Source organism: Lynx canadensis, chromosome D2 (assembly GCF_007474595.2).
Source record: "Lynx canadensis isolate LIC74 chromosome D2, mLynCan4.pri.v2, whole genome shotgun sequence".
In the NCBI taxonomy this organism is placed as follows: domain Eukaryota; kingdom Metazoa; phylum Chordata; class Mammalia; order Carnivora; family Felidae; genus Lynx; species Lynx canadensis.
Window position 1 is genome coordinate 19924057 of NC_044313.2, and position 12923 is coordinate 19936979.

The following is a 12923-nucleotide window of genomic DNA, read 5'->3' on the forward strand; positions in this document are numbered from 1 at the left end:
GTAGCAGCAAATAGAAACACAGGGTCAAAGGCTGGGAGAAAGAGCATGTAGGGAAGCAAGGCTGGAGCTGCAGGGATGAGGGGTTAATGACAGAGAGAAGTTGAGGAGAAATGAGCCCAGCTCAGCCCAGCTGGAGGGGTTTGCCTCGGGCAGAAGAAAGATCTCACCCTTTGACTCTGAGATGCAAGGAAGGAGGAGAAGATGGGTTTGTTTGTTTGCTTGATGTTGTCAGACTGGTACATACACCCACGGTCATACAGATTATGTCCCGTATGAGGACCACTGACTGAAGGGGGGCATTTGGCTCCAAAGTTATAAGCCCTGATGTGGGGCTGTGTTGGCATCTTCTAGTAACGTGGTATCCAAGCCACGCCTGTGAGGTGTTGGGTACATTTTCCTAAGGTTTACAAAGGAGGCCTTGAGAGAACTTACATATTTTAAAATAAATAAATGTATATGTTAAATATTACAGATGTAGTGGAAAGCCTCCTGCGTACTACTCTCTGATCCCAATGGCCCTTTCTTCTTCCCCAGATAAAACACCATCCTGAATTTGGTAGTTTTCATTCCCATGCATGGTCTTACACTTTTACTATACATGTGTTCCTGTAAACAACATATTTTTGCATGACTTTAAAATTTGTGTAAGTGGCCTCCTGCTATACATATTACTCTGTAATTTATTTTTGCTGAACATTGTTTTTGACATTTATCCACGTTGATACATGTACCTCTAGTTTGTTTTTACTATATTCATGAATATTTATTCATCCAGTAATTTTTTTTCTCCATTTCTTTGTTAGTGGACATTCAGATTGTTATTTTTAAGGTTTCTGTTTTTAAAATCAAAGCTGTAATACATTTTATGTGTCTCCTTATTACGTATCGAGAGCTTCTCAGGGAGTGGAATTGCTGGCTTGGGAGAGGTGCCCATTCACTCTCCACATGGATAGAACCACATGTATTCCCATCAGCTATGCATAGTGTTACCACTGTCTGGGCTTTTTCCAGTCTTTTAAATTTTCTCCCACTTAATGGGTTACAGTTTTTGTTGACATATGCCTGACCCTGATTATGCATAAGTTTGAGTATCTCCCATATGTTTATCGGTCATTTGGGATTCTTTCTTTTGTAAATTGTTTGTTCGTATCTTTTCCTCTATCTTCTTCTCCTCATTATTTTCACCATTCCATTAGGCTGTTTTCTTAATGATTATGTATCATGTATAGTGTGGTTTTTGTTTTTGTTTTGTTTTTTAAATTCTGGTTACTGATTCTTAAATGCAAATATCTTCTTGTGCCTTGTGGCTTGCCTAATTTTTTGGTTATATACATGATTTATATTTTAATATAGTCATATTTTTTCAATCTTTCTAAGGATGAGTCAACACAAATAATTTTTAGGTGTATGTGCTGGAGGGGGGAGCTATCAAAGGAAATTTATGCTAGATGACCTTTCTTTTCTCTGCAAAGTAAAAGAAGTCAATTTTGAAGAGATAAAACTGTGGAGTCCCTGAGGTTCCTCCTATAGCTGACATGTATTAATTGAATCCACAACAAATGCCTAGATCTAGGAGTTGACTGAGGGGGGGGTGGGGGGAGGGGATGAGATGGGATTTCATGCATGGAATCCTGCTTTACAGGAGCTTACCATCAGAGGACTAATACAGGTTAGACTGTGTAACCCAGGTATACTTCCTTAAAAAGTCAGAGAAAGGAGAGATGGGGGTAGGATCAAGTTAATTGTCTATGGACTGGATTAATCAGGAAAGACCATATGTCAACTTTCTTTCTTTTTTTTTTTTTTTTAATGTTTATTTTTGAGAAAGAGAGAGACAGAGACAGAGACAGAGTGTGAGTTGGGAAGGGGCAGAGAGGGAGGCCCAGAATCTGAAGCAGGCTCTAGGCTCTGAACTATCAGCCCACAGCCTGATGCAGGGCTTGAACACATGAACTGTTTGATCATGACCCAAGCCGAAGTTGGACTCTCAACTGACTGATCCACCCAGGCATCCCATATATGTCAACTTTCTTGACTCCCCATAAACCTAAGAAGCACAAAGTCTCAGGGCCACAAGGAAACATAGATAAGGAAATGCAGGCTGACCCAAGTTAAGGTCTCTGAGCTGGTGAGAGGCAGAATGCACACTACAACTACAGATCCTGGGTCCAATGTACTATTCCACCTGCCAGTCAAGCATGTTGACATGCCTTCTTTGGATCATAAAACAGGGGTCAGAGAGTGATGCAAAGCAAAAGCCAAGTAAAACGAAACAAATTCAATTACAGCCAGAAGAGGCCCAAGACCATTTAATCTGGGCTCACAAACTGTTACAGGCAGCTATTACAGTCACATCAACTTGTTTGTCTCATGATGATGCAGGGAGCTATCCTTTTTTTTTTTTTTTTTTTTTTTTTTTTTTTTTTTTTTTTTTTTTTACGTTGGGACAGAAAAAGTGACCTAACCTGGGCACTTTACAAGTCATAGCTCCACATTCAATACTTTTGCCTTCCTAAACCACAAGATGAATGGCCACATATATCTATAAATTATAGTCCCTTTCTTGTCGTACTTACATTAGTTTTATTCTTCCATTGACTATCAGGTTAACTGGTTCTAATTCCCTCTGCCTGTGGAGAAAGCAACAAATTAGGCAGCTAATCAGTAACGCTAAAAAAATAAACCAGAGATACACTGATTAAATTGCTCATCATCAAGCTATTACAGTCCTGTTTTTCCTATCTATATCCTTATCAGCAAACGTGAATGTAAAAATCACTTTCAATTGCCTGCAGACACACCATTAATTAGGATCAATTAAAAGTTCTCTCCAACCAGAAAATGCTTCAAAACCTTGATTCCTTAGTAGTAATAGCCTTATGAAGAAACTAGTGTCATGTGGTTATACGCCCATGTCAGAGAAATATCATAATGCTAATTACAAGAAATCTTTAGAATATTCTCCAAAGTCAAATATAATGTTCACTGCTGTCAAAAGTTTGCTTCTTCTATGTTCTCAAGGAGATGGAATTCTATTAGTGCCAGACACACCTTGCCCCTTCCATAGGATTCCTAAAGGAGCTGTTCTTTTTTTTTTTTAAGTTTTATTTATTTATCTATTTTGAGAGAGACAGAGACAGCACAAGTAGGGAAGGGTTAGAGAGATAGAGAGTGAGACAGAGAACCCCAAGCAGCCTCTGCGCAGTCAGCATAGAGCCCAATGCGGAGCTTGAACCCACAGATCTGCGAGATCATGACCTGAACAGAAACTAAGAGTCGGATGTTTAATCAACTGAGCCACCCAGATGCCCCAAGGAGCTCTACTCTAAACACCAGTAGTCTAGGGTGTTCTTACTATATGTAAAAATACTAAAGGAAGCAGATGAGGGAGGCAAGAAGCCCTGTCTGAGAAAGGTGGTGAGCAGTCACAATGCCCCTTTGGAACTGGATCTTTTTTTATATATATAATCTTCTTTAATGCTTATTTATTTTTGAGAGTCAGAGAGAGAGTGCGAGTGGGGGAGGAGCAGACAGAGGGGGAAATACAGAATCTGAAGCAGGCTCCAGGTTCTGAGCTGTCAGCACAGAGCCTGACATGGGGCTCAAACTCATGGACTGAGAGATCATGACTTGAGCCGAAGTCAGACGCTCAACCAGCTGAGCCACCCAGAGCTTGGAGCCTACTTTCGGATTCTGTGTCTCCCTTTCTCTCTGCCCCTCCCCTGCTCGTGCTCTGTCTCTCTCTCAAGAATAAACATTAAAAAAATTAAAAAAAAAAAAAGATATTCTTCCAAACAGGGAAGTGAGGAAAAGCATGCGACATAGAACAGAACCTAGGAGCAAAGCAGTAAGGCATGAAAGAGCAGGGTAAGTTTGTACCTGGAACGTGTGGTCAATGCTCAGGACGTGAAGCAGGCTGTGACCATATCACCAGTGGCCTTATATGGTGGGCTAACAGGTTGGGATTTCACGAGTAGGTGTGGGTATGCTTAGACTGGTGTTTCAGAAGATCAATCTGGGAGCCAAGTGTGGACGATGAATCTCAGGGAGGGAACCCCATTCTTAGGGACTATTACATCAGGCTAGGAGAGAAAATGATGACAGCTTGGTCTGTATAGCACTAGGATGGAGAAAGGGAAATACATCCAAAAGACATTTGGGGGTCAAATTAGTCAAATGACTATAAGGGAAAGAAAGTAATTCTTCTAGCTGAAACTGGAAAAAAGTTAGTAAGCATCAGTGTCATAGAATACAAAAGAAGACAAAATCAGGCAAAAATATAAAATTTAAAAAATTTTAAAACTTCTTTATAAATAGTTGATTGTTTTCTACCCATGAAGAGGCTATTTTAAGGGAAAAAATTATGTATTCCTTTTTTGTAAAAAATAAAATTTACCCTAATGGAAAATTTTTCAACGGAAGAAATGCTTAATCTGTATATCTGAGTTGCTTATGCATAAGCAAGCTCTCCTATAGCATTATATATATATATATATATATATATATATATATATATATTAGCATTTATATATTAATTTCTCTACACACACACACACACACACTCAGAAATCGATTTAAAACAAACATGATGGGGCGCCTGGGTGGCGCAGTCGGTTAAGCGTCCGACTTCAGCCAGGTCACGATCTCGCGGTCCGTGAGTTCGAGCCCCGCGTCGGGCTCTGGGCTGATGGCTCAGAGCCTGGAGCCTGTTTCGGATTCTGTGTCTCCCTCTCTCTCTGCCCCCTCCCCCATTCATGCTCTGTCTCTCTCTGTCCCAAAAATAAATAAACATTGAAAAAAAAAAAATTAAAAAAAAAAAATAAAAAAAAAAAAGAAGAAAAAAAAATAAAAAAAAAAATAAAACAAACATGACATCATCTGCAGGAAGTACCAAGACATTTTTTTTTTTTTAAATTTTTTTTTTCAATGTTTATTTATTTTTGGGACAGAGAGAGACAGAGCATGAACGGGGGAAGGGCAGAGAGAGAGGGAGACACAGAATCGGAAACAAGCTCCAGGCTCTGAGCCATCAGCCCAGAGCCCGACGCGGGGCTCGAACTCCCGGACCGCGAGATCGTGACCTGGCTGAAGTCGGACGCTTAACCGACTGCGCCACCCAGGCGCCCCAAGACATTTTCTATTAGCTTTTAATGTTGGGAAAACAAAATGAGAAGGTGACATTGTTTCACAGTTTCTTTTTTTCTTTTTTGAGGAAAAACTATACCTTTTTTTTTTAAGCTGAACCACTAGGAACATATATTACAACCTTGAAACACCAAATATTGGCTATGTTATCATTTCAAATAATAAATTGGTGAAAAAAAATAATGAAATGATAAAGGACAGAATACTACTTACTGCAACGGCCACAGGCAAAAGTGTTATTTGGTAATGAGGGGGTGGCTGTTCATCTTTTGCTTTAAAGGAATCACAGCTCACCCGAGTTGCTTACTTTTTCTCCTTCAGCCTTCCTGTTGCCAAGGGATTGTCTCAATAGGGCTCTGTTATTTCAGGGGGCTAAATAAGCAATACTGAGTTTAGGCTTTCATTCCTTCTCTTCTATAAAAACCAGGTTTTTCCAAATTCAGTACCTAATAACTCTCTTAATTAAGAAGGCAACAGTTTCTCCTTCAATGTTCACTCCTGGATACTGGTACATAGTGCAATCAAAACCCCCTTTCCCTTCAAGGGAAAGTGTTACAGCAAGATTGTTCAGTTGTTCTGCTGCAGATAGGCTCAGGGCCCATCATGACAGCCAGTGAGAGGGGAGATCTGCTTCCCATACCCAGTGTAACATCCCTTCTCTTGTTTCTGCAGGGTCTCTTAGCTGAAAGATGTAATACGTATTTCAAGAAATGCATATCCACATCTTGATGGCCAGAAATAGATACCCACGAGGAACTGTTCACAGTTCTTACCCAAACTACCTCTCCTACCTCTGCACCTTAAATCAACTTCATATATATAAAACAAAACATTGTATATAAAACAAAACCAAGCTAAACAAAGACCCAGAAAGCTTTTTTCCCTTCTAAATTAGCGACCTCATGGACTTTGTTTTACAGCTTATAGAAAATGATTTGGTGATCCTTCTGGTAAACAGGAGGTTGGCAACAACAGAAACATCTCTGCTTGTACTCCACCAGATCATAGGCAGGTTAGGGGAACCTAGCAACCTGTTTGTACCTGTATACTAAGAAGAATCTTGTACCTTAAAGCCTCTGGCTTGGTACAAGGGAGATCCCTAGTGCCAGTGCATGTGAAATTTAGTTTACCAAAAATTCTCCTGTGCTATCTCAGACCCAAATTTTAGCACCAGTTTTTTCCATTTCACTTTCTAGGGTTGAAACACAAAGGAACCAGTGTGTAGAGGCAAGTGACACATGCCTCAAACTTGCCTGCTATCCTTAATTTCTTCATAAACTTCAAAGACCAAAATTCATTTTGCTTTTTAAATGGATTCCTGCTGGGGCACTGGGTGGCTCAGTCAGTTAAGCCTCCCGTATCGGCTCAGGTCACCATCTGAGGATTCATGGATTCGAGTCCCATGTCGGGTTCTATGCTGACAGTTTGGAGCCTGGAGCCTGCTTCAGATTCTGTGTTTCCCTCTTGCTCTCTGCCCCACCTCCACTCATGCTCTGTATCTCTCAAAAATAAAATAAACATTAAAAAAAATTAAATGGATTACTGCTGTCAGCCTTGATGGCCAATTACAAAGACTTCAATTTCCCAGTGGATAAGAGATCTTCTCAGTCATGGTTGGGATGAGGTGCATGTGGTCATCCACATACTTGGTCACACAAGTCTCTAGCTGCCACTTCACCTGAAACCCTCTATTTCCTGCATCTATTGAATCTTTGGCTTTGTCACTGCAGTGCATGGTGCACTGGGCCAGGCAGCCCTGGAATTTCTTCAACTGGGTTTGAGCCAGAGGCGCATGGCAGCGTTCAATGCACTGGTGCACCTGCCGCATGGCCTCCCGACTATCCTCACAACAGCTGTACCAGAACATGAGCATCTTCTGGATGTTCTCTCTCTCCAGACTCTTCACCGCGGAGTCTACTGCCTTCTGCACCTGGAGCTGCTGCAGGTCTGCCATGGTGACCCTGCACTGCATCCCTCCAGAGGGTGCCCAGATGGACTCCAGCACTCGGGCCTGCCTGTTTCATAGTTTCTTTTTTTTTTTTTAATTTTTTTTAACGTTTTTTTATTTATTTTTGAGACAGGGAGAGACAGAGCATGAACAGGGGAGGGTCAGAGAGAGAGGGAGACACAGAATCTGAAACAGGCTCCAGGCTCTGAGCTGTCAGCACAGAGCCCGACATGGGGCTCGAACTCACGGACTGCGAGATCATGACCTGAGCCGAAGTCGGCCGCTTAACCGACTGAGCCACCCAGGTGCCCCTGTTTCACAGTTTCTAATACAGGTAGCGTCTGTGGGAGAGGCAGCATCAGAGGTGCCTAAAAATAAGGGTGATGCAGAGAAAGTAGACCTTCTCCCCTGCTGTAGATACTCTGGTGTGTGGCCCAGATTCCTCTTTCGGGACTGAGGTGCTCATTCACCCAGAATGAGGGAGTGTTGGTGGCTGACAGTGTCCAGCCGAATTATTTTTCTGCCCCCTTCACAGGGGCAGCCCACATGTATTGGCTGATCATTTGGGGTTGGGTAGGTATAAAGTCCCAAGGGGGTCTCTGAGGAGCCATCCAGCTCTGGAGCTCCTACAGGATGGGCTGCACACATGTGGCAGCTTCTTCTCCCTCCGCCCAGCCCTGCTCCTGTCACTCTCACAGGGGATGTTCCTAAAGGCACTCCCCAATAAACTTCTTGCAAAGAAATGTCAGAGTCCTTTTCCCAGGAATCTCAATGTACAGCATGTACCAGGACCACAAAAAGCCTTTCATGAGCACTCATTACAGAGAATGAGAGTGTCACTATAAATGTACGTATTAAATGTACTGGGTCCCAAGCAAAATGAGCCATACTCCATACTCATGTTCTAGCTTATGTTCAAAAACTGACAACACAGAGATATTGTAAACAGCACACAAGTCATCTAAAGAACTTAGGTATAAAGTTATTTTACTGAAAGAATCATAACAAGGACAAATAAAAACATGTTAAAATCAAGAACAGGAGTTGAGTCCAGATGACCAACAGTTCCTCATCTGTTGGATACTATAGGCCATAACTTTTGTTTGTTTTCTCTGGTTGTTTGCCTCCCCTATCTCCTCCCCTGAAAAGCTGCCTGACGATGTCACTTCCCTAAGGCTCCATAACTGGAGGAAGCATGGGCAGGGGCGGGCTGTAATCAGACATCAAAAGATGCCTGTGTCCCCACTGCCACCTAATGGGTTCTTTGAGCATTGAGGCCTCCATTGTACAGTTCTTTGCAACTGCTGACACTATTATCAATAAAATGGTTAAATGTGACCGTATCAAACTATGTGCATTAGTTTTCATGGGGCAAAAATCTGGGGCTTATTTTGGCTTCTGGAAAGAAGTTGTGTTCACTGTCTCCTTTTTGCTCTTTACATTTGGGTACATATATCCCCGGCTACTCAGGTTGTCTGGTGTAAGTATCCTAAAAAAAAAAAAAAAAAAAAAGGTTGCTCTATTATGCTCTATTATTCATTGTACAATAATAGTGATATGGAATGTTCCAGGCTGTTTCTGCAATAACTAAGTTATTTTCTAAGTTAAATAAATTTTCTAAGTTAAATAAATAGTCAACATGAACATGGGGGTGGGAAACACTCAGATAAAGAGGGTATTTTCAAGGGCTGTGATACAGATGAATCCAATTAACTCCGAGTTTAAAAGACCATCTTAAGACTACCTCTGGAGGCTGTTATATGAGAAAGCCAGATAGGGCCAAAAAAAAAAAAAAAAATGAAAAAAGTTCCTATCACCACATCAGAGGGCAAGGCCCATTGGACTCTCTCCTGCATGTGGGGAAGTCAAAGTAATTCATTCTCATGCTTTCCTTCCTGGCCTTCAAAGAGCTCCTGTGACTGCTTCAGCCTCCACTGCCCACATCTTCCTGCTAGACCTTGACCCATAGGCTTTCTATGGCCTTTTGTTTCTGACAATCACATAAGCTTTTGTAATCTCTCATATTACTTCTAAGCTTGTTAAACTACTTCTAGCTCCTAGAGATCCTCTCAATCTGCTGAGATTCCCCCACCATTCCCTAAACACACACACACACACACACACACACACACACACACACACACAGATCACCTAAAACCATACTAGCTAGTTTACAAATACTTTTCTCTTTTTATTTTGAAAAATTTGAAACATACAGAAAAGTTGAAAGATTAGTACAATGAAGTCACATATCCTCCACAATAACCATTAACATCTTAACATCTAACACATTTTAATTCTTTCTTCCTCTCTCTCTCTCTCTATATATATTCATACACGTATACATATATGTGTGTACACACACACACACACACAGTAGTCCCCCCTTATCTGCAGTTTCACTTTCCACGGTTTCAGTTACCCATGGTCAACTGCAGTCTACAAGCAGATAATCCTCTTCTGATGTACAGTCAGAAAGTCAATAGAAACCTGACACTATGTCACAACACCTACGTCATTCACCTCACTTCATCTCATTGCATAGGCATTTTATCATCTCACATCATCACAAGAAGGGTGAGTACAGTACAAGAAGATATTTTGAGAGAGAGAGACCACAGTCACATAACTTTTGTTACAGTATATTGTTATAATATTGTTATAATTGTTCTATTTTATTATTATTGTTAATCTCTTACTGTGCCTCATTTATAAGTTAAACCTTATTATAAGTATGTTATGTATGGGAAAAAACACAGTATATATGGGGTTTGGCATTATTTATGGTTTCAGGCATCCTCTAGGGGTCTTGGAACATATTGCCTGTGGATAAGTGGCTACTACTGTGTAAATACACACAAGTATACATATATTCATGCACACACCCACATGATTTTATGAAATTCCATACAATTTTTTTTTTGCTGAACCATTTAAAGATAAATTACAGATGTTATGGTATTTCATCCCTAAATATCTGAATGGGTCATTTTCCTAAGTAACCAAAGTAAATTTCACACTCAGTTAATAGTAATTCAATATCATCTAATACCCAGTCCATATTCAAATTTCCCAAAGTACCCTAAAATTTCTGTTATAGCTTTTTCAAACCAAGACCCAATCAAGATTTATCCATTGCATTTATTGTTAGGTCTTTTGTATCTTAATCCAGAACAGTTCCACACTCTTTTTAACGACACTGACCTTTTGAAGAATTTAGGCGTTTTCTTATGGAATGTCTCACATTCTGGATCTGATTCTTCCATCAGGGTCATTTTATCTGTTCCTCTAACTCCATATTTCCTGTAAATTGAAATTTGGGTCAAAAGGATTGATTATAGTCAGGTTAAGCATTTTTGGCAGACTTTTCATTGGTGATGCTGTTATTTCATGTTGCATCAAGTCAAGAGGACTATAAAGTCAGGTTGTCCCACCATTGGTCATGCTCAATGTGATCACTAGGTTAAGTTGGTGACTGCTGAATTTCCTTACTCTCCCTTTGTAATTAAATAATCTATGGCGTGATATTCTGCCACTTTGTAAACATTCCCCTTTCTCCTACTTCTTTACAAGATGGGTTTTAGCTTCTATTGATGATCTTTGCCTCAATTATTGGGGACTGCACATAACGATTTTTCCAATTCTATTATTCCATCTATAGGTATTGGCCAGCATTCTCCTACAAAGAAAAAAGGCCCTGGGGCGCCTGGGTGGCGCAGTCGGTTAAGCGTCCGACTTCAGCCAGGTCACGATCTCGCGGTCCGTGAGTTTGAGCCCCGCGTCGGGCTCTGGGCTGATGGCTCAGAGCCTGGAGCCTGTTTCCGATTCTGTGTCTCCCTCTCTCTCTGCCCCTCCCCCGTTCATGCTCTGTCTCTCTCTGTCCCAAAAATAAAAATAAAACGTTGAAAAAAAAAATTTAAAAAAACAAAGAAAAAAGGCCCTTCCCTCACCCTTGATTCTGAGTATCACTCTAGACTTAGGGATTTTAATGTTTATTTATTTTTGAGAGAGAGAGAGAGAGAGAGAGAGAGAGAGAGAGAGAGAGAGAGAACGTGAGTGGGAGAGGTGTATAGAGAGAGAGACACAGATCCAAAGTAGGCTCCAGGCTCTGAGTTGTCAGTACAGAGTCAGATGTGGGGCTTGAACTCACCAACCATGAGATCATGACCTGAGCCGAAGTCAGATGCTTAACCAACTGAGCCACCCAGGTGCCTGACTCAGGGATTCTAAAAATGCATTCAGTGCTCTGATAATCTATCACAGTCATTATTCTGTTTAGCCCAACTTGATTCACATTTGGCCACTGGAGCCAAATTGGGTTCTATGAGCTTTTGACGTGATCTTATTAGTTTTGGGATACTTCCTCGCTTTCTGGCAAGGTGCTCTAGGCTCACCTAAATACTTTTGTACTTTCTGTGCCTGAGACCTAAAAACAGCCATTTTTCCAAGGAATGCTGTCTCTTTATGGATAAATGTATCTAGATGTCAAGATATGGGCACTCTCCACTGGGAGAAATTATATCCCTTTTTTTAAAAATTCGTATTTTTAAAAGGTTTTTAAATTTTATTTTGAGAGAAACAGAGAGAGAGAGAGAGTCAGACAGACAGACAGGTAGAGAGAGAATGAGCAGGGGAGGGGCAGAAAGAGAGAGAATCCCAAGCAGGCTCTGCACAGAGAGTGCAGAGCCCGACTTGGGGCTAGAACTCACGACCTGTGAGATCATGACCTGAGCTGAAATCAAGAGTTGGATGCCTAACCGACTAAGCCACCCAGGTACCCCTATGTATACTTCTAAGACGATATATATAATAGATATGTATAATATATATATATAGATATATATAATATATACATATAATACATCTAAGAAGTACTTACTAAGTACTTCTAAGAAGTACTTATATACATATAATACATACTTCTAAGAAGATACATATAATAGATATGTATAATATATACAGATATATATAATATATATGTCATGTATATATAGATATATATATCAATATATCCACTATATATATATACATAATAGGCAAGCCAGTAGCTTGCCCTGCAGCAAATCTCCAGGCAAACATTTAAAACATCTATTAGGACTAAAGAAGGCAAAGGGCACAAGCAGCTATTATGTCTATATACATGTCTGTACTTCATCCCTTTAGGCATTTGTCAAGATAGTAAAAAATGTGAGCAAATCTGAGGCTACCTTTTGTCAGGAAGGGATGCAGTAAAAGCTAAGCTAAAGAATACAGTCTCTCAGTTAACCAACAGTTTGTTGCATACTCTTGTGCTCTGCAGTGGGTTGGTACATTTCCAAAGGCAGCTGCTATACTTTAATTTTCTTTAGTAGTGAAAGGAAATAGTTGTATATTCTAATGACAATTTGGAGTCTTCAAATGTTATCTACCTACTAAGTTTAAAAAAATTTTTTTTAATTATTTAAATTTAAATATTTAAACTTAAATTTAAATTTTATATTTAAATTTTATTTAATTTATATTTAATTTAATATTTAAATTTAAATTTATTTAAATTTAAATTTAAATTTATTTAAATTTAAAATAAATAAATAAAATTATTTATTTTTGAGACAGAGAGAGACAGAGCATGAATGGGGGAGGGTCAGAGATAGAGGGAGACACAGAATCTGAAATAGGCTCCAGGCTCTGAGCTGTCAGCACAGAGCCCGACGCAGGGCTCAAACTCACGGACCACGAGATCATGACCTGAGCCGAAGTCAGATGCCCAACCGACTGAGCCACCCAGGTGCCCCCTAAGTATTTTTTTAATGTCTATTTTGTCATCCCACGTGGGAGAAGGGCAGAGAGA

At 40.2% G+C, this 12923-nt stretch overlaps 1 protein-coding gene across 1 annotated transcript; it reads right to left on the reverse strand.

Annotated features, from left to right (window-relative positions):
- Positions 1–6652: 6652 nt before the first annotated feature.
- On the reverse strand, positions 6653–7141 carry LOC115527603 (protein FAM136A-like). Its single transcript, XM_032595144.1, has one exon. It carries the CDS (start codon positions 7115–7117, stop codon positions 6722–6724), a length of 396 nt encoding a protein of 131 aa, XP_032451035.1. The 5' UTR covers positions 7118–7141; the 3' UTR covers positions 6653–6721.
- Between the last annotated feature and the right edge of the window lie 5782 nt (positions 7142–12923).